This window comes from Mangifera indica, chromosome 2, assembly GCF_011075055.1.
Source record: "Mangifera indica cultivar Alphonso chromosome 2, CATAS_Mindica_2.1, whole genome shotgun sequence".
NCBI classification, from domain to species: domain Eukaryota; kingdom Viridiplantae; phylum Streptophyta; class Magnoliopsida; order Sapindales; family Anacardiaceae; genus Mangifera; species Mangifera indica.
The window spans coordinates 21528326-21551299 of NC_058138.1; the positions used below are offsets into that span (position 1 = coordinate 21528326).

A 22974-nucleotide genomic window follows, 5' to 3' on the forward strand; every position below is an offset into this window, starting at 1 on the left:
TATATATACATGTGCACTGATAGACATGATACACCAATTCACTACAGCAAGAGCAAGAAAATCAAACAAGAAACTGAAAATGGCAGTTAAGGAACTGATCTTACACATGAATGGGGGCGTTGGAGAAACAAGCTATGCAAGCAACTCATTACTTCAAGTAACTCCTTGCTTCTAGCTAGCTAGATCTCTAATACATATATATATTTTTTATGGAGGTTAAATATTTGAATTGAGTTTTGATTGGTGTGTTTGTTTTGTTTTTTTTTTTCAGAGGACGGTGATATCAATGGTGAAGCCCATACTGGAAGAGAGCATAGTGGAGCTTTGTGGCGCCTTGTTGCCTAAGTGCGTGAACATAGCAGATTTGGGTTGCTCAGCAGGCCCCAACGCTCTCCTTGTGGTATCAGAGATCCTGGATTCCATTGAAGCTGCAAGCCAGAAATCCAACCACAAGTTGCCGTCGTTTCAAGTCTTCTTAAATGATCTCCCTGCAAACGATTTCAATACTATTTTCAGGTCTTTGCCCGGCTTCTGTAAGAAGCTGGAGGAAGAAAAGGGTAGCAAGTTTGAGCCATGTTTCATTGCAGGAGTACCAGGATCTTTCTATGGGAGGCTTTTTCATAACAATTCCTTGCACTTTGTTCACTCTTCTTACGCTCTAATGTGGCTCTCCGAGGTTCAAATCCATCTTCCTCAGTACTGTATCATCTCTAAAGTTAGTTTAGTTATATTTTCGATGAAAAGGTACTTTTTTTTTTTTTTATAATTACAGGCGCCAAAAGCATTGGGGAGCAAACCAGAATTACTCAACAAAGGGAATATTTGCGTTGCAAAAACAAGCCCTCCTGAAGTGTTTAAAGCATACAACGAGCAATTCAATAGAGATTTCAGTATGTTTCTCAAGTCACGGGCTGAAGAGGTTGTCCCTGGAGGCCGAATGGTGCTGACAACCATGGCCAGCTTCAGAAGCGATGATCCTCTTACCATCTGGGAATTTGTGGGGTTAAAGCTCAACGACATGGTCTTAGAAGTATGTATTTTAACAATCTCTTAATGTTGGCATCTGATAATTTTCTTGTATCTAAATTGTGTCAACTGCTTCACAGGGCTTGATTGAAGAGGAGAAACTGGACTCTTTTAATTTATCATACTATGCTCCAACAAAAGAGGAAGTGAAGAAGGCGATAGAGGAAGAAGGATCCTTTGAGCTGCAAAGACTAGAAACTTTTGCAATGGATTGGGACATGTACATAAGGAAAGCCAACAGTAGCCTGGATAAGCAAGCGAGAGCAGCAGTTATGGCCACTGGTATTAGAGCAGTTGGTGAGCCCATTTTGTCTAATCATTTCGGTGAAGAGATTATGGATGATTTATTCAAGAGGTTCAAAGATGATGTCGTCGATCACATGGAGACATATAACTGCAAGTACATAAATTTGGTTATCTCCCTGACAAAGAAGCACCCTTGAGCGATTATGCTTTGATGTACTGTAGTAAATCAAGTTTCTTGGGTGATTAAAGAGCTCTCTGTTGTGTTCTTGCTTCTTTAGATTTTCGTCAGATGAAATATAAGTGATCTGACATGATTGTATAGATTTGTGTGGATAATAAATTCAAGGAGTGATTCAAACGATAAATACGACAGACAAGATTGTGTAGATTTGCATGGGTGATAAATTCTACGAGTAATTGAAATGACAAATGTTGGGTGATAAATTTAAAGATATATGACAGACCTGAGAAAAAAAAAAGCAGATCCATGCCTGTAATAAATTTTGAGAACTGCTAAAAATAGGAGTATGTAGCACGGAAACGAAAAACGTAGAAATACGAAAACAAAAACGTGAAAACGTATTTTTTAAAAATTATAGGAAATGAAAATGCGAAAAAACTTATAAATATGAAAAATATAAGAGTTTTTCTATAAATACTAGATTTTGTATAATAAAAATATATAAATTTGTATAATATAAAAATAAATAATAAAAAAAGAATAAAGAAAAAAAATACTATAAAATAGAATCATATAATATATTGTAAATTGTTTTTGAGCAAACACATGTAGATATTTAAGAAAAAAAACAACAATACATATCAATCTATATGATATGTCGGGGAAGAGATGAGTAACACATCAAAAGTAGAGAGGAGATGAATTCAATATGAGATTTAAAGATATTTTCGGTTTGAAAATACAAAAAATATGTGTTTAATCGATTTTACGATTTTTCTTCTAAAAGAAATGTGTTTCAAAATTTTTCAGAAATTTCAAAATGACCCAAAACATTTCTTACAAGTTTCGAGAAGTTTCGAAAACGAAAACATTTTTGAAATGTGAAAACACACCCCATTGTAAGTTTCTATACTACTTTGAAATAGGATCTCATCCTACCACGTTCTTATGGGAGAGGATTTCTGATAGAAATGAAGAAAATAAGAATAACAATAATTCTCGCAAGTTGGAATATAAATAGATATATTCTCGTTTTCTCTCCATCTTGTACCTATTTTAAAATATGTTTTATAAAAATTTCTACTAAATTTTTAATTATTTATCATAATGGTAAATATAAGAGATCAAAAAAAAAAAAAAAAAGGGAAATATTTTTTATAGATATGGAATGAAGATTTCCCATGATTCCGACAATGAGAGTGGGGACAGAGATGACAATTTTGATTTGATTTTAGGGGTTCTGACCCACTTTAATCCTAATAGGGAGGAAATTTTTTGATAAAAATGGGAAACGAGACAGAAATAAGGATGAATAAAATCCTCGAAATCGGAGATAGGGATATATTTGTCCCCTCTCGGCCTTGCCCTTTACCCACCCCACCCTCCTCTCGTTCCTGTCCATTTATATTAATATATTTACTTAAAATACTAATATAATTTTATAATTTTAGGTTAAATATGTTTTTCAAATTTATTTAGGTTTTTGTTATGCATATTAAAGTAGTTAATATATTATATTTGTGATATTTAAAATAATATATTGATTTTAATTTTACTTAATTTTGTTATTTAATATATTTATATTGTGTTTAGAAGGTATAAGAAATAGATTTTTCTCCGCGATGACGGGAAGAAGATGAGAGGGGAATTTTTCTTCGCGAGAAGAGGACAAAAAATCATTTTCATCCCTATAACGAGGACAGGTCAAGGACGAAAATTGATATCCTTTACAAGGATGAGGATAGAGATTAAAATCTTCTCCCTACCCCTCCTCGTTGCCATTCCTAGGTGGGGATGTTTCTCACCACACAAGAATGGTGATGGGAATAGTTATCCACGTCCCTCTGCCCCATATTGTCATCTCTAATGACAAGCATGCATTCGTAATTATATTTAATTATGAATTAAGATGGATGGTGCCAACAAATTATCCAGAATGTTTGATCATATATGGTATCAAATGTAATTGATACAATAATACAACTTGATTTAAAGGAGGCTATGGTAGAATAAAATGAATACCAGTTTTACATTGATAGTGTTTTCTTTATCCGGTTAGTGTTGATTATTACGTAACGAATCAAGCCAAAAAAAAAAAAAAAAAAGAGAGATCAAAATCAATCTTATAAAATAAGGCAAATTTACAAGACTAATGTCTACATCTGAGACTATCAGATTTTTATTGATTTTAAGTAATGTTGTGAAAATCGGATTGAATCAAACTATAAACCAATGAGATATTGATTCAATTATCGGTCCAATTATAAAAAGACTGATTTTAAGATTACTAGATTGAGAAGACATTAGCACAAATTTATATAATAAATTTAGGATAGCTTAAAACGCAAATAAACTGCGCCCTCCTACCTCTGCTTGCAAGGCTACGTCCTGCAAGCAAATTCAGTACATCAATGAAGAGCAAGAAAATCAGCAAGAATTGAGAATGGTGATTGAGGAACTGATCTTGCACAATGGGCAGTGGGAGAAACTAGCTATGTAACCTATTTCATTAAATCAAGTAACTCTTTTTGTCTCTCTTAATGCATAGATTTTGCAAATACTTGAAACAGAATATCATGGAGGTCCTGAGTTTTTGAACATTTTTTGTTTGTTGAATAAACAAAATTGAGAAATCAATAGCAATTCTCTCTTCCAAAGTACTTGTTTCAGTTTCCCCTAATTGGAATTTTGCTGAGAACTCCTCTTCCGATAAACTGATATCAGAGTTATAAAGATGACATCTGGGATGGTTAACTTCCAAAGCTTAGCCAAAGCAACTGTGATAGAGAAACTGGACTCCAATAATTTGTCAGATTATGCTCCAACGAAAGAGGATGTGAAGAGGTGAAAGAGAAAGAATGATCTTTTACACTGTAAAGACTTGAAACTTTTGCAATGGATTGGGAAGTAGCCTGAAAAAGCAAGCTAGAGAAGTTATTGCCAATGGTAATAGAGATTTCCAATAATCTCGGGCTGTTCTCAAGGCAGGATGTAAGTAAAAGTATTCATATATCACCAAAATTTGAAGTACATATCTTGTGAGAGGTAGTTTGAGTAACAAAAGAGGAGACTTTCAAGTTCTCTTTTTTGACATATCAAAATCAAATTATTGACTTATCTGTTTTTGCGTTAGTCTTGTTGTTTGTCAACAAGTAGCTCAAAATGATATAATACAAAATAAAAAATAAAAAATTTAATTTGAGGGTTTGCAGTAGGTCCTTGAGTTATAAAACTAACATGCACCTCCATCTTTTTCCATTCGTTTACCATACTATCGTTTTTTTCTGCCAAGCTGAAATCTCCTGCATCAGCCTTCTGAACTTCATTCCCAGTTGCATAATTCTCGGCCTCAGTTCAAATAGGTTACTCTGAGTGGCTGACGATCCTTAAGTTCCTTTTGTCGAATAAGATTTCATTATATTTTGCAAGTGATCCTTTTGTCAAATGCAGCAACTAGGCTACAGTCTTCTGCATCAAATCGAGTTCCTTTCCGCATCTGCCTCCGCCAGTTCCTCACTTTCTTCTGTCTAATGGTTCTCGTCCCCAATCGCCACAATCCTGTTTCCATTTGTCTTCAATATTCTCCTTTCTATCATTGCATTGCTCTGCCTCATCTTCCAACCCAACATCTTAGAATGATGCTTGGGATTCTCTTGTGTCTTACAAACATCGCCATAACAAGTTTTTGAATCTACCAAGTGCAACGGGCTGCAAGTAGACATGTCCAGGAGCCATAGGCTGGCCTGGAAAAAGGCACGGCTCGTGGGTTGTACATGTCATTCCACAGGTTGTGCAGACCAACCCCCTAAAAGCTTAGGAAAGCACGTCTCATAGGATCCTAAGCCTCGCAATGCAACCAGCCGGTATGCTCGCGAGGCTGGCCTTTTGACGGGCCTTAACACAACATAATTTGTAGACACAAATGGCCGCAGTAAATTTGGACCAGCATGACCCAAAACCGTGTCTAACTGCAAGTGATCTTTATTCGGTAGAGGCACGCATTGAAGATGCAACCTGATCCCACAACTCACACAGCTATAACAAGAACAATAACAGTTACAACAGTCACAAAACTATGTTTCCACAAAACACTCAATGAATAGGAGCATCTATTCTATTGATAATCAAATCTCATTCTATATCACCCAAGTTGAGAGTCCAAATACAGATGCAGGCTACAGCCAATACGATTTTGATCCAGTAACACTAATGGATTTTATATCCTTAAGTAATCCGTAAAATTAAAAGCATGGCAATTCATTAATGGAATGTTATGGCCTGCAAGCCTTTGAAATTACAAACGAAATTCTAAGTATCTTCTGTCAATCAAAGTAATATTTCCTTGAACATTCCCATTCCAGCAACTCTAATCCTATTGCCAAATTATCAGCCTCTACCTCTGTTTCTCCAAACTCAACCTTAAGTTCTCCGATTTCTTGGCCTTCTAGATCACCCGGAGATTGATAATAAACCAAGGATGACTCTCCCTGTTCTCCCTGATCATCAAATCAACAAACCTTTCAAAATTCATGGTATCAGATTACATATGGAATCATTACTGGTCACGTTTTAGAAGGAAGTTTCGCATTTACCGGGAATCTTGTGAGCTTGTTTGTGGTTGTGCTTCCTGAACCAGAAGGCTCTAGCATTTGAATGGTGCACACTAAATTAGGATCGACACTAAACATTGCACCAGAATTATTCCTCCCTCGATACCCAGGTGCCGAAAATATAGTTATCAGCTGCCGGTCAGCAATGATCTGATATCCATCTTCCACAGCCTGTGTCAAATCACCATGAATTAATCAATATTTTCCGTGAGTTTTGAAAAAATTGTCTGTGAATGGCACAATATTAACAGGGAAAATACACTGTGAGCACGACAAATGAGATCCAGATCATGTTTCTGCAGAAACTCTGTCACTTTGTCAGCACCGAAAATAAACGAAGTCTGCCTCAATTCATTCGTCTTCCAACCTTGAATATCTTCACTGGGATCTGACCAGAGAAGATCAATGAGTAAACTTGATATCGGTTCATGAACAGGACGTTGTATTTTTCTGATTTGATCCAAATTTTGTAGCTCTGGAGAAATGCCCCCGTGCACACAGAAAATCTTTTCACCAACTATTGCTGCCACTGGTAGACGGCTGAAACATTCTATGAATTTCCACCACAGCTTAGCATCGAATCTTGTCGTGCACTCTTCATAAAAGCCATACCTGATGTTTATAGAAGGACATTCGTGGTTTCCTCTCAAGAGGAAGAATTTGTCAGGATATTTTATCTTGTAGGCAAGGAGAAGACACATCGTCTCAATACCTTGCTGGCCTCTGTCCACATAATCTCCTAGAAATAGGTAGTTTGCACTTGGAGGATAACCACCATTCTCGAACAGCCTTAACAGATCAGAAAATTGACCATGGACGTCACCTGAATTTCATAAAGAAATCATCATCAGGAGGCAATCAAGAAAAACTTCAACATGAGTAACCCAATTGGATGAAAATAAGAAAGTACCACAAATCTTGATGGGTGGTTTAAGCTCTAACAAAGTGGGCTGTTCCAGGAAAATCTCACTAGAAACTGAACACAGTTGGCGGATCTCAAACTCCAATAATGGAATGCCTTTTCCCGGTCCTCGAAATTCTAATAATCGATTGATTATATTATCAATAAGTCCAGTCTCCATTTTCTTCAGGGATGAAGAAGTCAGAGATGAGTTTTTGGCTGAAGAAGAGAAGACTTGACCTTACTCATACCAGACCTTACTCATACCAATAAACTTTCCCCATACTAAAGAAAACATGCTTGCGGAAATACCATGGAAACATCATACAGACTGGCTGTGACAGTACGTGATTAATACTTAATTTCTTAATTACTAATTATTTTATACGCCAAACAACTACTGCAAATACCCAATCAATTAAATTATATTATTTATATTGTTGGAATACCCCACTTCAGTCTTCTCTCTCCGTTGACAATGGAGTAATCTCTGCATCTGGTAACAAAGAATCCTTTACAACGAGTGAACATTTATCTAAACTAAAAGCATCTAATTGAATATAATGAGCTGCAAATTTAGAGAAAAAAATCAAAAATAATTTCTACATTTCTCAGATACAGACACTGGCTCACTTTCTCTTGGAAGAGTGATGGATTGTTGAGGAATTTCTTTATCTCTCAATCATAGTTTCTCTCAAAAAGTCATCCTTTGATGGAAGTGATCCGTATCCAACTTTCCATTTTATTTCAAATACACCCATCATAAAAAGAATCAAATAATCTAGAAGAATTATGTATTCAGAGAGCATTCGCTATTGATCAATATTTCAATAAATGGTTGGAGATTAGTTTTACATTCCACAATTTCATATCAAAGCTATAATTAATCATTGTTTCGATTTGATGTTGAATTTTGTTGAAATTCATTTATCATACTAATTATTTTTAGAGATAGAAATTGTTTTAGGATTTTTAGCTTAATTTGATTATTTATATGAATTGAAAATGAAAAATTTAGCTAAAACACATTTGAAACTTCGAAAATTTGAGTTGTATTGATTCATTTATATCTTTTTTTCCTATGATTTATGAACATGAAAATGTTTTATTTTCTTTACAATTGATGAATATGAAAAAGTTTATTCTTATTTTTCCTTATAACTAATAATGATTTTGAAAGTAAAAATATTTGCATGATACAATGTCTATTTAAGAAGTTATATATTAGGTTTGTTTTGCGTATCGAGTTGATGGCTTACTCCCGGTTTCCATCATTTAATTTTGAGGCCTTTAAACGAATTTCACATTGACAAAACATAAGAAAAATATTGAACATATATGCACATCTCACATCGTTTAAGGATGTTAAGTGAGAGTATCAAATAGCTTGCGAGCTCCTTAGACTATTAAGACGTATTTGAGATTGTAAAACCCACAAACAAAACCATGATGAGTTCGACAAAAGTAAACAATATCTTGACAATAGATTGAGTTATTAGATCAGAGATGTTACAATGTTTAAATGTTATTTTATAGAGTTAATCAACACATTTTCCATTAAAGGATGGTATCAACAAACAAAATAGGGTTGCCGATAGATGATTGTCAAGTTCCACCAAAATGGCTTAATATGAGTTTAATTGCACCAAAATTTCTTTAATCAATGTGAATATTGTCTTAAAAATCTGCCTAGACATGGAAGTAGCTCAGCACTAAAACAATTACACTACGAAAAAGGATTATGTCTATTACCTTCACCAAACAGATGTAGCCCAGATAAAAAACAATTCTGCACTAACTTCTTTGTGTCACATCTCTGCAGAATGCACTTCCACAACAGCACTGAAATGCCTTAATAGGATGATCAACATCACTGAAGTCAATACCATAATCCTGCAACCATTTAAACAATGAGAAAATGCAAGAAATTTCTTCACCAAATCTCAATTCAATTGAAATGCATTTAATTGGCTTAACAAAGTATTACCTAATAATGAGTTGAAAATATCCAAACAGTGACTTGGAGAATTTAAGAAGTCTCTATCATGTATTGGGAATACAAAGATAGGTCTCTATAGAACCCAGGATAGAAAAGGACTTGGGATAAGAATCCTTCAATATAATTATTTATATCCTCCTTAATTAATGCCTCCCTGTATGATAAAATGAACCTTCATCCTAACATCCATCAATTTCTTCTGTTGGGCGAATAGATGACTATGCACCCAACAATCATCCCATGTTTAACCCCAATCTTTAACAACTTTGGTAAAAATTGCGACTAATTGTTTATAGATTTCGGTAAGTGTTATAATTGAAAAGTTTATAGAAAAGTACTATCAACTTCAAGAAGTTGTGATATTTCCCTTTTTTGTCTTTTTCTTCAACCCTTTTTCATAACAAAAGCAAACAAATCTTCAACTGTTCCTATACCAAACCATTATGTATATTAAAAAACAATTTTACTACTAGTGCTACGGTCACCTTAATAAAACAATAATAAAAATAAGATCCATAACAAAAACGATACCAAGTTGATGCTCTACAAAAACAAAAGACGAACAACCCTGAGTTGTAAATGCAAGAACATTAAAGTGGCACCACAGTTGCAATATTCCACTAGACAAATCTCATATTGCTACAAATATAAAATAACACAAATTAATTGTGGCCACTTAATAAGCAAAGATGAGAAATTGCACACACTTACCCAGGTCAGTTCTTCTAAAGCACTCAATTCTCTTTTTGTAAAAAAGGCAAGCTGCATACACAGAAGACATGCAGGTTTTATAGATGCACTTCTCAAAAAAATCTGATTGTAAGCATGTATAAAATACCAAAAACAAAAAGGCTCAGATCCATACATGATAATAGTGACGATCAGGAGTCTCCACTTCAACTGGAATATCAATCAAGTTGGCATCAAAACATCTAAAAACGTTCAGAAAAACATTATATTAGCAAAGAGAAGTGGAGGAAAATCGTGGAGGGAAAAGAGGGATGAAGTGTACCATTCATTTTTAGACATATATTTAACATGCAGAAGACTACACAGAAAACAATATACTACAAATTTTTTTATTATAAAAAATCGCAAACATAAAAATAAAAAAGTTTGATTTTCAAATAACGTAATACACCCAGTGTCATGTGAAGCCCCATATATTTCTTATTGTCAAAGTCAAATTAGGAAGTCATTTAAGTCAACCTTATTAAGCAAAGAGACTTATTGAATTTGTTCCTTTTATAGTGGCCATATAGGAATGCTGCCCCTTTTTTTGTGGGACCTAGTGTTTTGCCACAAAGATGTGAGCCATATAGTTCCCACTTAATAATCTTATTCTCAATGCAACTTAACTAGGGTTTAAACAACTTAAAAATCAGTTAAAATGGCCAAAAAAGAAAAAAACTATGGAAGTTTCTGACAGAAAAAAAAATAACAAAAAGAAAGTTTTCAGCACACTTGATGGATTAAATAAAAGGTCCTGTTAAATGAACAAATGCAGAGGCTATCTATAAATGACCTAAACATGCAAGTAAAAAAGAATTACCTATGATTTATAAACCTTGCAACATTACCACAAAATGTTGCATCTAAACAAAGTGCCTCTTCATCCTTTAAAACTCTCTCAGAACCCCAGTCAGCATCTAATGTAACTGGATATGTATGTCTCCTATTGCCATCACTTTGCATATTCCGCTCATATAATTCTGTGTTAGTCACTACTTCCCCAACATATTCACAGACAAAGGCTCCTTTAGGCAAATTCTGAAGTGTTCTAAGACCCCATCCTTTTCCGTCATTGGTCAAGAACACCTGAAGCATATAAAGCATAATTATTATCTCTGTATTATGAAGAAATCAAACAATAAATAAAAATGTTTAAATCACACCAAATAGCTGACAAAGATAACTTAAAAGACATGAGACATTTAGTAAATGATGTCCTACAATGTGTGGAACACTTGTCTTAGATGGCATAAATCTTGCAACCGATTCCAGAAAGAGCAATAGATTAAACGTTAATACCATATTCAAGAAATTGCAACAATGAAAATAAATCAAGTACGATCTGAAAAAAAAATGATGACAAAGGAAAACTTACAAGGAATTTCTAGTAGAAATACCTGCAATCTGCATGTAATACCTCGCTGTACAACTCGATTTCCACACTGCATGCTGCAACCACATTTTCTCCAGCATTCTTTAATAAACTTTCTGACAATATGGCCCTTGCAATTTTCAGGAAAGTGTTCATTCTTAGACCTCTCTATTGGGCAGTCTTGACAATAAACAAGATGTTGTTCATGAGGTTCCCTTTCCATTCGCATAGAAGCTCTTAAAAATTCCTCTTTCAGCAGACCTTGTCGTGTGTAAGCAAACTCTCCACCAGTTTCACGTGCACATGCACATGGTATTGAAAATGAAAGGCAATCTCCTGAACAACTCGAACAACAATCCTCATCTGCAATTCTCGCTAGTGAGATGTGTACATAAGCATTTTGATAGATTATATTGTGTGGGATGTATGTAAATTTTGGTAAATCCTCATTCCCAGTATCATCTACCAATGAAATTTTCACATTTTCTGCACCTTTCGCTATGTCACTGATGCTGTGGATGGGCTTCTTCTTGTCATGAATGAGAGGTAGCTTCTGATTTGCCTGATTAGATGAGTTCAAAGACCCAGAACAATTTATAGATTTCTTACTCAGATCAGTTTCAGAATGAACAATTTTAGAACCTTTTTTCATCTGCCCTCCAGCAGAACAGTGATCCCCAACATTTCCATATATTTCATGAGAGGAATGTTTTATACCGGATCCGCTAGTGAATTTATTATGCACTTCCGAAAAACTATCACACAAATCTTTCAGTAACTTCTTCATAGAAAATTGAGGTCTGAGATATTTATGCTCCAAGTGTTTCAGAACTTCATCAAGATTTGGACCCCTGAAGTTTCTCTCACCAGAGGCAAATTTACAGTTCAGAGATAACTTCACCTCTCCCAGAGATGATGAAGCAATTTCAAGATTTCTCTTGCAACTTGTACTATCACTGCATGCTGAAGTATCGTCCTCATTGTGATTCCCTGTTGAAAAGTGCACCATTGTGTCCAGAAGAGCTAAAGAAACATACTTAGCAAGTTTTAAAAAGCACTTACTATATGTCAATGCAGCTGACACAAAATTCAACTTTAAACGCCCAAAGCAACAACACAGTCTGGCATCTACAGGTATGGTTTTCCTCAGAAGCAGAAATGAAAATTTTACCACAATACCAGGGGCTTGATTTTACCCCTTAGATATTACCCTTTGATCATGGTCCAAAGGCTCATTATAAACCTATTTAAAAATGTCGAGGGATCGTCAATTGTTATCAATGTGTTTGACATGTAGACTTTCCTAGTGGTGGAACAGCACCTATACCTGTCTGAATATTTTGGAGAGGGAGGGGGGGCGTCAATGATGACTATTTAGCAGTTGCATAATTGCAAGACAGGCAAGAGGTGCCCAGTTCACAGCTCCAAGTTTCATGATATGTAACCATTTATTCTGCCTCCTCTTCTAGAGGAGCTTTGATCTAGATATCACATTATTAACATTGAGCTATTATATTTAATGGTTCATTTTCCACTTCCATTTCCATGCCTAAGAATGAAAAGACATTTGGTGACAGTTGATATTGGAAAAAATTAATGCTTCAGCCCTTGAAATGCAACAAATTCCGGACAATGAAATTCAGGAATATAATCGCAAAAGATGATATTACCACACAGTAGAGGATACAAGTATGAAGTACCTGGACGGACAACTGAAATAGGTTCTGAAAGACGTGACATGTTACCAACAGTTTGGTTAGTTTTTGGCTTCAATTTTTTTTCACAATGCGAAGTGGGTATATTTTCTCTCGATCTATGAGAACAGCCATGTGCATCCAATGGCTGTTTAGAACAAATTGCGGACTCCCCATTCTGAGTTGATTTTCTATCTCCAGGAACCAGCTGTGAAGAACTTCGCTCCTTCCTTTTGCAACTGAGCTGAGGAACTGCAGACTTAGTTGCAGCTTTTCTGTTTATTAAACGTGCCAGATGGTTCTCCATAATTCCATATTTGGAATTAATTTTAGGCATTTCATCCTCCTCTAAAGGTAATGTTTGCCCAGAGTTAGCCAATGCTATTGAAGCTTGGTCTTCCTGCCGTCCCAAATGCAACTTTTTATGAGGTATATCAGATTCATCATGTTCCACAACACCTACTTTTTTGCCTCCAAATTCCTACAGACAAAAAGTTAGAAGGAAAAAACCCATTCAATTGAATATAGAAAAAAAATTATACACTCAAGCTATTAACATCGTATCCTAGGAAAAAAAATAAATACAAAACACACAAGAACAAAATAAAAGACATGTAAAAGTGCATTAAAAGATTTTAGAACAGACTACCTGATTTTCTTTGAACTCAAAGTATGCATCTATTAATGCTCGGTAATTATCTGCTTCTACAGGTTCCCAGTTATATTCAAAAACGTCCAAGAGGTCCAGCAACACTGGTTTCAACTCATTTTTAGGAATACCTAAGGCCTTCATTGCAGCAAAGGCTCTGACAGCTCTTTCTTGGTCTTCCATCGCCTTCAACAAACGAATTAAGTTTGGAAAAAACTTGTTCTGGACTCCGTGACCGCCTACTCTCCTACTCAGCAAAATATAATTTGCATTAACAGGAAACGTCAGAGAAGTGTAACATACATACAAAAAATCCAACATAATTTAGAGTCAATGGGGGTCTGAAATTCTGAATCTCAGATAAAATTCTGAACAGTTACCCAGTAACTTTCTTGACTACTTAAAAATGGATCCCCAAAAATTGGACCCACCATAACCATTAAAAACACACACTCATCAAGAAACATAATCAGACGTCTCTCCCCTTCAATGGTTTTCCGCGAATAAAGTCAAAGTTACCCCAACAATTGACCATCAAATCATTCCATTTCAAAAAAATATACATAAAATCATCAATGCAACCAACAAATAAATAAAGAACTTTATAAGATTAAATCATTGAATAAACAATATCTTTTCACTTTCAACGTAAAGCTAATCAGTTACTTTTTTGTTTTTTCAAAGTTTTTTACTTAAGAAAATGAACATTGCAAAAAGTTTTTGGGTTTCCGGTTCTAAGCTTACTTTCCCACCAAGCAGACGACAGAACGAGAGACCAAACCTTTCAAAAAATAAAACAAGTATGAAAAACACAAATGCAGACGAAATGTGTTAATATTAAACATAGCTGAGTGAAAATTAATAGAGACACGTACGGATTACATGAAGCAGATGATTCCCTTCTTCACTACACCCCAAAAAATACTGTATTTTGTTAGTGGGTTTATTGGGTTAATAGAAAGACGGGCTTTTTGAAACTCACAGCTTTTTCAGGGAAACAGTAATTCTCTGAGGCAAGTTTTGCACTGGCAGAGTCAATAAAATAGAAAATTTCACCCGATTTTTAACACCGGCACAGACCTTTTTTACAATTACCATTTTACCATTCAGGGTTTATTTTAATTTTCAAAATACCTCTCCCATCACAAATAGGATTGATTCGATTGAGCTAGCTAGATCAAGACTCAATCTGTCATAAGATCAATTCGAGGGTTCAAATTGTTCAAAATCACAAGTATTTCAAATTATTTATTTTATTTTTAATTTAAAATAACTTAATCACATTAAAACACAAATAAGATAGTGTGAATAGTTAGTACATGCAGTATTTTTTAATTTTATTTTGTCGTTTTTACCCTCCAGTAAAAATTTGTGTAAGTTTTGGTAATTTATGAAATGTTTGGGGGTATATTGTTACTAAACTTTAGGAGGTCTTTGTTATCCCGTCTACTTGGCAGGGCAGCATTTGGTCCACTTTTATTTTACACTGCGTACAGATTTTGCCCAAGATTTGGCGAAAAATATATATATATTTATTTGTTAATTTATATTTTCTCGATTTGTTGAAGAGTTTATTTATTTATTTTTATATTGGGATTAATATTGACAATTATTTACCATAATTTATTTCTACTAAAAGAGCTTCTGGATACATCAAAGGTTGGAGGTGTATTATTTATTCTTCATCTCAGGCCCTTGAAGTGGGCATAATAAGATTACAAGAATTCCAAGTTTTGCTTCTTTCGGAGGAGCTTTGAGGACCAACATAAAACCATATTTAGGAAAATTAGTAAAGAATTAAAACTTTAATACATCTAAAAAAGATTTAAGTTTAAGTCTCTATTATACTTATAAAATTTTAATTTACTTCGTACAGTAATTATAAGTTTGGTTATTATGTCTCAGATTTACTTTTCAACATTTTTATATATAAATAAGATTTCTAATATAAAAAAATCACACTCTTATATATATATATATATATATATATATATATATATATATATATATGTGTGTGTGTGTGTGTGTGTGTGTGTGTGTGTGTGTGTGTGTGTGTGTGTGTGTGTGTGTGTGTGTGTGTGTGTGTGTGTGTGTGTAGGGCTGGATTCGAGTTTGAATTCGGTTCGGTTTACATATAGCTGAACTCGAGTTCGAGCTTGTAGAAGTCAAGCTCGAACTCGATTTGAATTCGGTTTGACTCGTTTTTTGTTATTAAAATGACGTCGTTTTAATACATATTGATCAAAACGATATCGTTTTGTATCAAAATTTTTAATTGAAAAATTTTATGAGTAACTCGTTCAAACTTATTCGAGCCGAACTCAAACTCAAACGGACTTAGTTTAAGTCCAATCCTATGTGAGAGAGAGAGAGAGAGATCAATATAAATTAAAAACATTGTAGGCCAGAAAAATAGAGTAATGTGTTCACTTTGTATAAATCAATATTCTTATGCAATTTCTTTGGCCAACAAATCCACTTTGCCTTCACCAATACGCAACACATGATTTCTTGTAAGAGTGAAAAATGTCGGACACCAATATTCACCCACCAGAGAAGAGATGATCAATGTCACAGCCCTGAAAATCTGCTCAAAGGAAACGTCCAAAAACATAAAATATTGACTCAAAAAGCTATGAAAATGCCAATTAATTAAGCTGCAATGTATAATTACCATATATCATCTTTCTTTCCATGTGACTTGACATGCCTCAGGAAGATGAAGCCTAAAGCCAAAGCCGCTGCTCCTCCCAATACAATTGCCACTGATTTTCCTGTAATGATGCTCCCTCCCCCTCGCCCTATTCACAACAATTTCAATATTAGAAACAAAAAAAACAATCCTATGGTCATATCTTATATTAATAATATTATATGTATCTAGTTTTAAATATTCAATTAAATATCAAGATAATATATCATTATGTGATTCAATATTATTTCATCTTTTATAACATATCATTTATAAACTTATAATTGAGTCTTCAAAACTATATGCATATAATATTATTATATCTTACAGATGTAATGTGTAACTTCATTCCATATCTATTTCTCATGCATTTGCCTTGATTCAAACTGGGAATTTCATCCTTGAAATTGAATCAAGAGTTTCGATTATTTCTTTTTCAATTAAGAAATCTTAAATATTATTAAAATAATACTATTTATATAAACTTTTGAATACATAATTACGTATATAGATAATATGTCATCATATGATTGAATATTATTTTATCATTAATTTAAAAATTATTCAATAATATAATATATCATTTATATATCTAATTATATACTCAAAAGTTTATCACAGGCAAAGAGAATCCCACTACTGATGAATATATAAGAAGGAAACTTCACTCTTAGAGCTTCAAGGACAGAAGTGGATATAGAGATGTGACATTTTATATGTTCGTTTTAGCATGGCCATGATTCTTTTAGCTTACCTTTGTTTGAGTTGCCTGGCTTCTCATTTGGAACGAAATCATAGCTAATTAAGCATCTGTCCAAATAAACTTGGCCTGAAATTGTGTTGTCACATTCTTGGCGAGCAATCTGCACAGCATCACTTATACATTCACCACATTGACAGCCTTCCACTATATCTTCTTCGCATTGCGCCATCACCTGCACATGCTCATGGCTTCCTGAGTAAAACCCTCTTCCATCCATTATCCCATTCTCCATTTTCGCAAAGGCCTCATCTCTCAAGTCTTCAAATCCTTCATCTTCTGCCTTTTCGCCGCAAACCTTTTGAATAACCTCGAATTTTGAAGTATCTTGAATGCTAAACTCATCAGTCTGGTAATGGAAGTAACAACCATGAAGCTGAATCCTCGCCACTGCAGCTTTGTTGCACAAAGTGTTTGATAATTCCGGGAGGGAATTCACACAGCTGAAGCAGTCCTGGTTGGTTAAATCTCTTCTGCACTGAAAGAGACCAGAGATGCCGATGCCATTGTTGTTATTTTCCCAATCACCGCCTGCAGTGGCTCTAAAGAACTTGGAGTTAGAAGAGTGAGACACCAGTTGTTGAAAAAGAGAAGAAAGTGTTTGTGAGTTAGCATCTTCATCAGCTGAGTTTGTGATTTTTTGGCTGGAGCAATTCTTGAAGACTAAAGCGTTAAAATCTAAACTGGTTATCACAAATGGCGAGAAGAGGTTAAACAGAAGAAGCAGAATAAGGGAGAAAGGTTTCATGGTTGAATCCAATGGAGACTGTTGGAGTGAAGCTGATCATTCTGTTCAACTTATTGGAGCGGTTTCACAACTAACATATTTTTATAACCATAAAGTGCAAGAATAAGGCAAAACTATTGGAAACAAGTTATTGGGAAGTTGGATTAGTTGGGTTTGCTTTCTTGCCTAACTCTAACAAACTTAGTGTAAATTTTCGCCTCTTAATTTCTATAAAAGGCACTCAACTATCTATGACCATCATAAATATTTTATTTTGAAAGTTATATAATCTTATTTATTACATGTTAGTTGGTCTTCTTAAAATTAAGAGATATATCATTGAGTTGAGTGAATTACATTTATTTATTCAAAATATAACCCGTTTTAGAAAGAAAATAACAATTTTACTATTTAAAAAATTGAAAAAAAAAAAAAAGAATTCTTCTACAAATTTCACCTTAATATTTTATACATAACTTCTTTAAAGATTTGAAAATCCAAATCTTTTCCATTTTGGAAACCCTAATTGCCACCATAAAACACCACAACTTGTCGGATGTTTTTTTGAGCTTAGTGAACAATCCTTCTAGCGGCCAAACATAGAGACTTCACTTGGAATAGAAAAATCTTTTTGGCACACTAGAACAAGAAGGGGCGAAGAAGATACAGGGAATCGGGTTTCCCAAAACCAAGAATGCAACAAAAGGTGGTAGGGGCAAATTAGGCTCGTGGCAAAGAGGATAATTTACAAAAAAAAAAAAATGTGGGGTGACTTGTTAAGATAAAAAGATGATGGTTTGATAACTATAATAATTATGATAAAAAAAGAAAAATATTGATATAAATTTAAAAACTAATAATTTAATTAATTTTAAGTGATATTATTAACACATTAAAAGATTTTAAAAAATGTTCTAATGCGAAATCTCAAGTTTATAATTTATATTTTTTGTTATTAAAATAGTATCTTCTGATTTATGTTATTATTAGAATATGATTAATGGGTTGAATATATTTGTTAAAAAAAATATATGTGCCCATGTCAATTTTCCTGCAAAGAAAGGTAGTAAAAAACTAGCAAAGGTAAAATTTAATCAATTCCTAACCTCTAAATAAACGATCAATCCCAAAAATATTTCACCTTCTTGGTCCAAATCATTTCTCATATAACCGATCTCCCTTGCACTTGGCCAACTACATCCAGCACCATCAAATTCACTTCAAATGTTTCCCATTTCTCCACTCCTAAATTTCACTCTTAACTCAAGAGCAACCTTGGCTTCCTCCCGCAAACAACGGGCCGTGGGTAGGAACCCTCCCACAAAACTGTTCCAAGTTCCAACTCTGCCTGGGGCACACTGCAATTCTCTTAAAACAATGGTGTTTCCTCCCCAGGTTTTTGAAATCAGAGTAAATTCCGCCCATGACTTGGCCCTCGTTTCTAAGAGCATGAAAACTTACGTAACTGTAAGCATCGATTCTAACCGTAAGGTCACCACCAGGGTTGATCAAACTGGCCTCAATAACCCCACTTGGAATGAGAAATTTGGATTTCGAGTCGATGACAGGTTTCTTAACGATGAAACTTCCGTTGTTATGGTCGAAATATATGCGGCAGCGTGGTTGAAAGATTACCTCATTGGCTCCGTTCGTGTTCTCATTACCCACCTGTTTGGTTCTGTTTCGAACAATGCGTTGCCCACGCGATTTGTTGCGTTGCAGGTTCGCCCTCTGTCGGGGCGGCCTCAGGGGATCATCAACATGGGCATCTCGCTTTTGGATAACACAACAAGGAGCTTGCCGCTGTTGGCCGAGCTGTGCGCCGCGGGTGGAGCTTTTAGCGATATAACATCGATAAGAAATTACAACGATGCGAAAACGAAGAAGACGCATAAAGATGATCAAGAAGTTGAGAAATTAAATCTCAGTAATAATCCCAAAAAGAACTTGAAACTACGTCGTTCGTTAAGCGACAGGACGGATTTAACCAGTAAGGATAACAGAAATCAAGTCGTCGTTAATGTTGACTCAATAATGTGCAATGATTTAGTGCTGAAAGGAAATAATAATAATAATAATAACGGCGGCGTGGTAAACGAGTCAATATGTTGGATGGACGTGGGGCCTTCAGCGTCGGTGGTTGCGGCGGCGATAGCAAAAGGGTTGTACAAGACACCAGCGCCGGCGGCGAATAGGGAGAATGAAGAAAACCTGAAACTGAATGTTGAGAGATGGCGGAATGAGGATCAACCAAATTACAATTATTATAAAATGAAAGCTAATAGTAAACAGAGTGGACATGCACGGCGGAGAACGGAGAGCGGAGGGTTGTTTTCGTGTTTTGGTAATGCATTTGGGTGTGAAATCTCGATCACATGTGGCGGCGGCGGCGCAGGAAGCACCCAAGGGAGATACCAAAATTGTAGGATTTACCCCCTGAGCATGGTTGGAGATAGTATTTGTAGTGTTCATCAACCTTACGTTGCCAGGTTTAAGAAAGAAAATTAAATTAGAAGAAAATTAATTTATGAAAAATTTTATTAAATTAGATCACGTTGGAACAACATGATGATCACATGATCATGATGATTGTATGTGTCAGGAATTCAGGTTGATTAGCTAGATTGTTGCATAGGCTTCAATTCATCAGATTGCCTGTGTGTATAGCCCAGATTTAATTTAATAAAAATATTTCTTTTATTTTTATATGTAATTCATTATATTATATTTTCCCGTGATAGATTTTAAAATTAATAATTTCACGTTTATCTAAAATTTTCTAATTTTAAAAAGTCATATTTTTTCTCCAAATCTAGTGTTTCTATTTTTTTCCATTTCAGTTACCCCAAAATTTTAAAAACTTCAGTTTAATTTAAATTATCAACATTAGCTTATTCAATAATCCGATGACCTCTCCCTTTGTCATTGAGTCGACATTGACCATTGCTTCTCTCTGTCGCTTGAGCTACCCTTTGATGATGACGTTGTGCGATTTTTCCTCCGTAGCATGATGTCCCAAGATCTTTTAGTCTCAACAAAGAAATGAAGATATCTCTGCCCGTGTCCCTTCTTCATACCTCATGTATCGACCAACTATTTCGACAATAAGAGATGGTCAACCGAATGGAAGAAAAAGGAGGAGGAGTTGCCAAAGACCAGTGGTAGCCAGATCGGGGAGAAAAACCAATGGTGGGAGGAAATAGATACTTTTTTAAATTGAAAATATTTAGATAGGAGCAAAATTGTTAATTTTTAAAATATTGTGAGGAAATGAGATTAAATTATATATATTTTAATATTATTATTAAAATAACGATTTTATCCTTCTTCACAATTAAAAATTTTAGTGGAATTTGACTTATTTGTGGATGTTTAAATTTTTTAAGTTCTATATATTTATTTTTGCATTAAAACTTAAAAAAAAAATAGTTTTTTGGGTACAAAACATACATCTATTTTTAACCACTTCTCACCAAACCCCACCAAAAAAATTTAATTTTATTTAATAGTTCATGAAAACCAAACATGAAAAACTTCCCTTCATTAGGTGTAAATCAAATATGCTCTCCATTGTTAATAATTTTCTTGGCACCGTCATAAACTTTCTGGCCATCCAAACAAGCTGGCTAGTTTTACTATTGTCGTTTTGTGCACTCATGCATTTGTCCTTAGCATAAAATAAAGTGTTCAAAGTTGTAAGTCTAATACGGGCGGCTCCGACTTGTTTGAATCAAATTAATAAGGCCAAACGACTATTTCCCACCCAAGGTTTAGCGTTTTCTTAAAAGTCCCCCCTTTAACTATGGAAACACCAAACACCCACCCATGACCGGTTAGATTTAACCAAACCTTAATAGTGGTAGGGGTAAAATCGTCATTTTTGCTATAATATTAAAAATAAACTAAAATAGAATCTAATTTTGCCCCCCTAAACTTTAAAAACTGAAATTTTCCCCCCGCCTAAGTTTTAAAAAATTACAGTTTCACCCTAGGGTTTGGTTTTGAAATCTTCGGCGACCTCTCCGGCTCCGTTGCCGACGGCCGCTCCCTCCCGAAGCAACCTCTCCTTCCGGCGATCTCTTTCCTCCCATTTGGAGGTCCGATCGGTGCCCGGAGACGCCGTGGGAGACGAAGACGACGGCGTCGTCTTCGTCTGGAAAGACGATCGTCTTCCCAGAAGAAGACCTCTGGGAAGACGACTGTCTTCCTAGACGAAGACGACGTCGTCTTCGTCTGGGAAGACGAAGAACTTCGTCTTCCCGACGAAGTTCTTCGTCTCCCACGACGTCTCCGGGCGTCGATAGGACCTCCAAATGGGAGGAAAGAGATCGCCGGAAGGAGAGGTTACTTCGGGAGGGAGCGGTCGTCGGCAACGGAGCCGGAGAGGTCGCCGGAGATTTCAAAACCAAACCCTAGGGTGAAACTGTAATTTTTTAAAACTTAGGCGGGGGGAAAATTTCAGTTTTTAAAGTTTAGGAAGACAAAAGGAGATAAAATTTTCAGGCGTTAGGGTTTGGTTAAATCTAACCGGCCATGGGTGGGTATTTGGTGTTTCCATAGTTAAAGGGGGGACTTTTGAGAATACATCAAACCTTGGGTGGGAAATAGTCGTTTGGCCAATTAATAATATCCATTTTCCACCTACTTTTGGTCTCAGTTACTTTTATACTCTCGAAATTTAAAAACAACATTTTCCACCTTTTATCAAGTTTTGATTGTGAATTCCACTGATTTTATGATTTTGTTTGTGAAAAATATAATGAGGTTTTTTTTAAATATTTTTAAAATTTTAATATTCTCCTTAATAATTATAAAATGACAAAAGGTTGGGTGGGAAAAAATCATTTGCCTATATAATAATACAAAATAACAATTATTTTCGTGTTAGGTGTGCGTAACACGTGGATCCTCACCAAATATTCATGGACTTGACTTCACTCTATTTGTCCACCCTATTTTAATATATTATTATTATATTTTTATATATACATAATTAGATAATATTATTTATACCTTTAAGTTAAAATTATCTCATAACATAATAATATATATTATAAATAAATATATATAATTTTATTAATTATTAAAAAATAAAAATACACACCAAATAAGTGGAATTTTTTTATTAGATATATTATTTATATTCTAATTAAATATTTTTATTATTTAATTAAATAATTTTAAATTAAATTAAATTAATATTTAATTATATATTATTATTATTATTATTATTATTATTATTTACAATTTTAATTAAATATTTATTTGATTTTTAATTAAAAATATTTAATTACATCCTAATACATCAATGTTTATACAAACATTTAATTAATTATACAAACATTATTAAACACTTTATTGAAAATTAATGGATGAGGAGAGCCT

General features: G+C 34.5%; 5 protein-coding genes across 10 annotated transcripts; 2 read left to right on the forward strand and 3 right to left on the reverse strand.

Annotated features, from left to right (window-relative positions):
• LOC123196996 (probable jasmonic acid carboxyl methyltransferase 2) lies at positions 1–1637 on the forward strand. Its single transcript, XM_044611173.1, has 4 exons — positions 1–157; positions 272–676; positions 773–1030; positions 1107–1637. The coding sequence occupies exons 1-4, from the start codon at positions 26–28 to the stop codon at positions 1467–1469; spliced, it is 1158 nt and encodes a 385-aa protein (XP_044467108.1). The 5' UTR covers positions 1–25; the 3' UTR covers positions 1470–1637.
• A 3933-nt stretch (positions 1638–5570) lies between these two features.
• Positions 5571–7162, reverse strand: LOC123197007 (serine/threonine-protein phosphatase PP1 isozyme 1-like). The gene is made up of 4 exons (XM_044611183.1): positions 6974–7162; positions 6324–6886; positions 6046–6234; positions 5571–5949 (listed from the first exon to the last, which is right to left on the reverse strand). Exons 1-4 carry the CDS (start codon positions 7143–7145, stop codon positions 5776–5778), a joined length of 1098 nt encoding a protein of 365 aa, XP_044467118.1. The 5' UTR covers positions 7146–7162; the 3' UTR covers positions 5571–5775.
• A 167-nt stretch (positions 7163–7329) lies between these two features.
• Positions 7330–14418, reverse strand: LOC123196966 (histone-lysine N-methyltransferase SUVR4). Of its 5 annotated transcripts, none has more exons than XM_044611141.1 (8): positions 13411–14124; positions 12768–13242; positions 11093–12057; positions 10516–10781; positions 9829–9895; positions 9675–9725; positions 8717–8857; positions 7330–7460 (listed from the first exon to the last, which is right to left on the reverse strand). In XM_044611141.1, the coding sequence occupies exons 1-7, from the start codon at positions 13729–13731 to the stop codon at positions 8759–8761; spliced, it is 2244 nt and encodes a 747-aa protein (XP_044467076.1). In that variant the 5' UTR covers positions 13732–14124; the 3' UTR covers positions 7330–7460; positions 8717–8758. The 5 variants fall into 5 exon arrangements, with proteins under 5 accessions (XP_044467076.1, XP_044467090.1, XP_044467083.1 ...); XM_044611155.1 differs by lacking the exon at positions 7330–7460 and adding an exon at positions 14155–14215 and having other exon boundaries at positions 8167–8857; positions 13411–13657; XM_044611148.1 differs by lacking the exon at positions 7330–7460 and adding an exon at positions 14286–14418 and having other exon boundaries at positions 8168–8857; positions 13411–13657.
• Positions 14419–15794: 1376 nt separating this feature from the next.
• LOC123197014 (plasmodesmata-located protein 3) lies at positions 15795–17646 on the reverse strand. 2 transcript variants are annotated; one of them, XM_044611202.1, is made up of 3 exons: positions 16857–17646; positions 16085–16211; positions 15795–15997 (listed from the first exon to the last, which is right to left on the reverse strand). In XM_044611202.1, coding segments are annotated over exons 1-3 (882 nt in total). In that variant the 5' UTR covers positions 17611–17646; the 3' UTR covers positions 15795–15996. The 2 variants fall into 2 exon arrangements, with proteins under 2 accessions (XP_044467137.1, XP_044467130.1); XM_044611195.1 differs by lacking the exon at positions 15795–15997 and having other exon boundaries at positions 16081–16211.
• A 1320-nt stretch (positions 17647–18966) lies between these two features.
• On the forward strand, positions 18967–20097 carry LOC123208679. Its single transcript, XM_044626200.1, has one exon. The coding sequence runs from the start codon at positions 18967–18969 to the stop codon at positions 20095–20097; it is 1131 nt and encodes a 376-aa protein (XP_044482135.1).
• The last annotated feature ends 2877 nt before the right edge of the window (positions 20098–22974 follow it).

Excerpts from the sequence above, each read along its gene's own strand:
- LOC123196996 (XM_044611173.1), top strand. The coding sequence starts at position 26 with ATGATACACCAATTCACTACAGCAAGAGCAAGAAAATCAAACAAGAAA. Across the intron at positions 158-271 it reads CAAGCAACTCATTACTTCAA|AGGACGGTGATATCAATGGT; the intron begins GTAACTCCTTGC and ends TTTTTTTTTCAG. Across the intron at positions 1,031-1,106 it reads TCAACGACATGGTCTTAGAA|GGCTTGATTGAAGAGGAGAA; the intron begins GTATGTATTTTA and ends ACTGCTTCACAG.
- LOC123197007 (XM_044611183.1), bottom strand. The coding sequence starts at position 7,145 with ATGGAGACTGGACTTATTGATAATATAATCAATCGATTATTAGAATTT. Across the intron at positions 6,887-6,973 it reads ACCACCCATCAAGATTTGTG|GTGACGTCCATGGTCAATTT; the intron begins GTACTTTCTTAT and ends TATGAAATTCAG. Across the intron at positions 6,235-6,323 it reads TCATTTGTCGTGCTCACAGT|GCTGTGGAAGATGGATATCA; the intron begins GTATTTTCCCTG and ends GATTTGACACAG.
- LOC123196966 (XM_044611141.1), bottom strand. The coding sequence starts at position 13,731 with ATGTTGGATTTTTTGTATGTATGTTACACTTCTCTGACGTTTCCTGTT. Across the intron at positions 10,782-11,092 it reads GTATTACATGCAGATTGCAG|GTGTTCTTGACCAATGACGG; the intron begins GTATTTCTACTA and ends TATATGCTTCAG. Across the intron at positions 9,896-10,515 it reads GCAAGGTTTATAAATCATAG|ATGTTTTGATGCCAACTTGA; the intron begins GTAATTCTTTTT and ends GAACGTTTTTAG.
- LOC123197014 (XM_044611195.1), bottom strand. The coding sequence starts at position 17,610 with ATGAAACCTTTCTCCCTTATTCTGCTTCTTCTGTTTAACCTCTTCTCG. Across the intron at positions 16,212-16,856 it reads GCCAGGCAACTCAAACAAAG|GGCGAGGGGGAGGGAGCATC; the intron begins GTAAGCTAAAAG and ends TGTTGTGAATAG.
- LOC123208679 (XM_044626200.1), top strand. The coding sequence starts at position 18,967 with ATGGTGTTTCCTCCCCAGGTTTTTGAAATCAGAGTAAATTCCGCCCAT.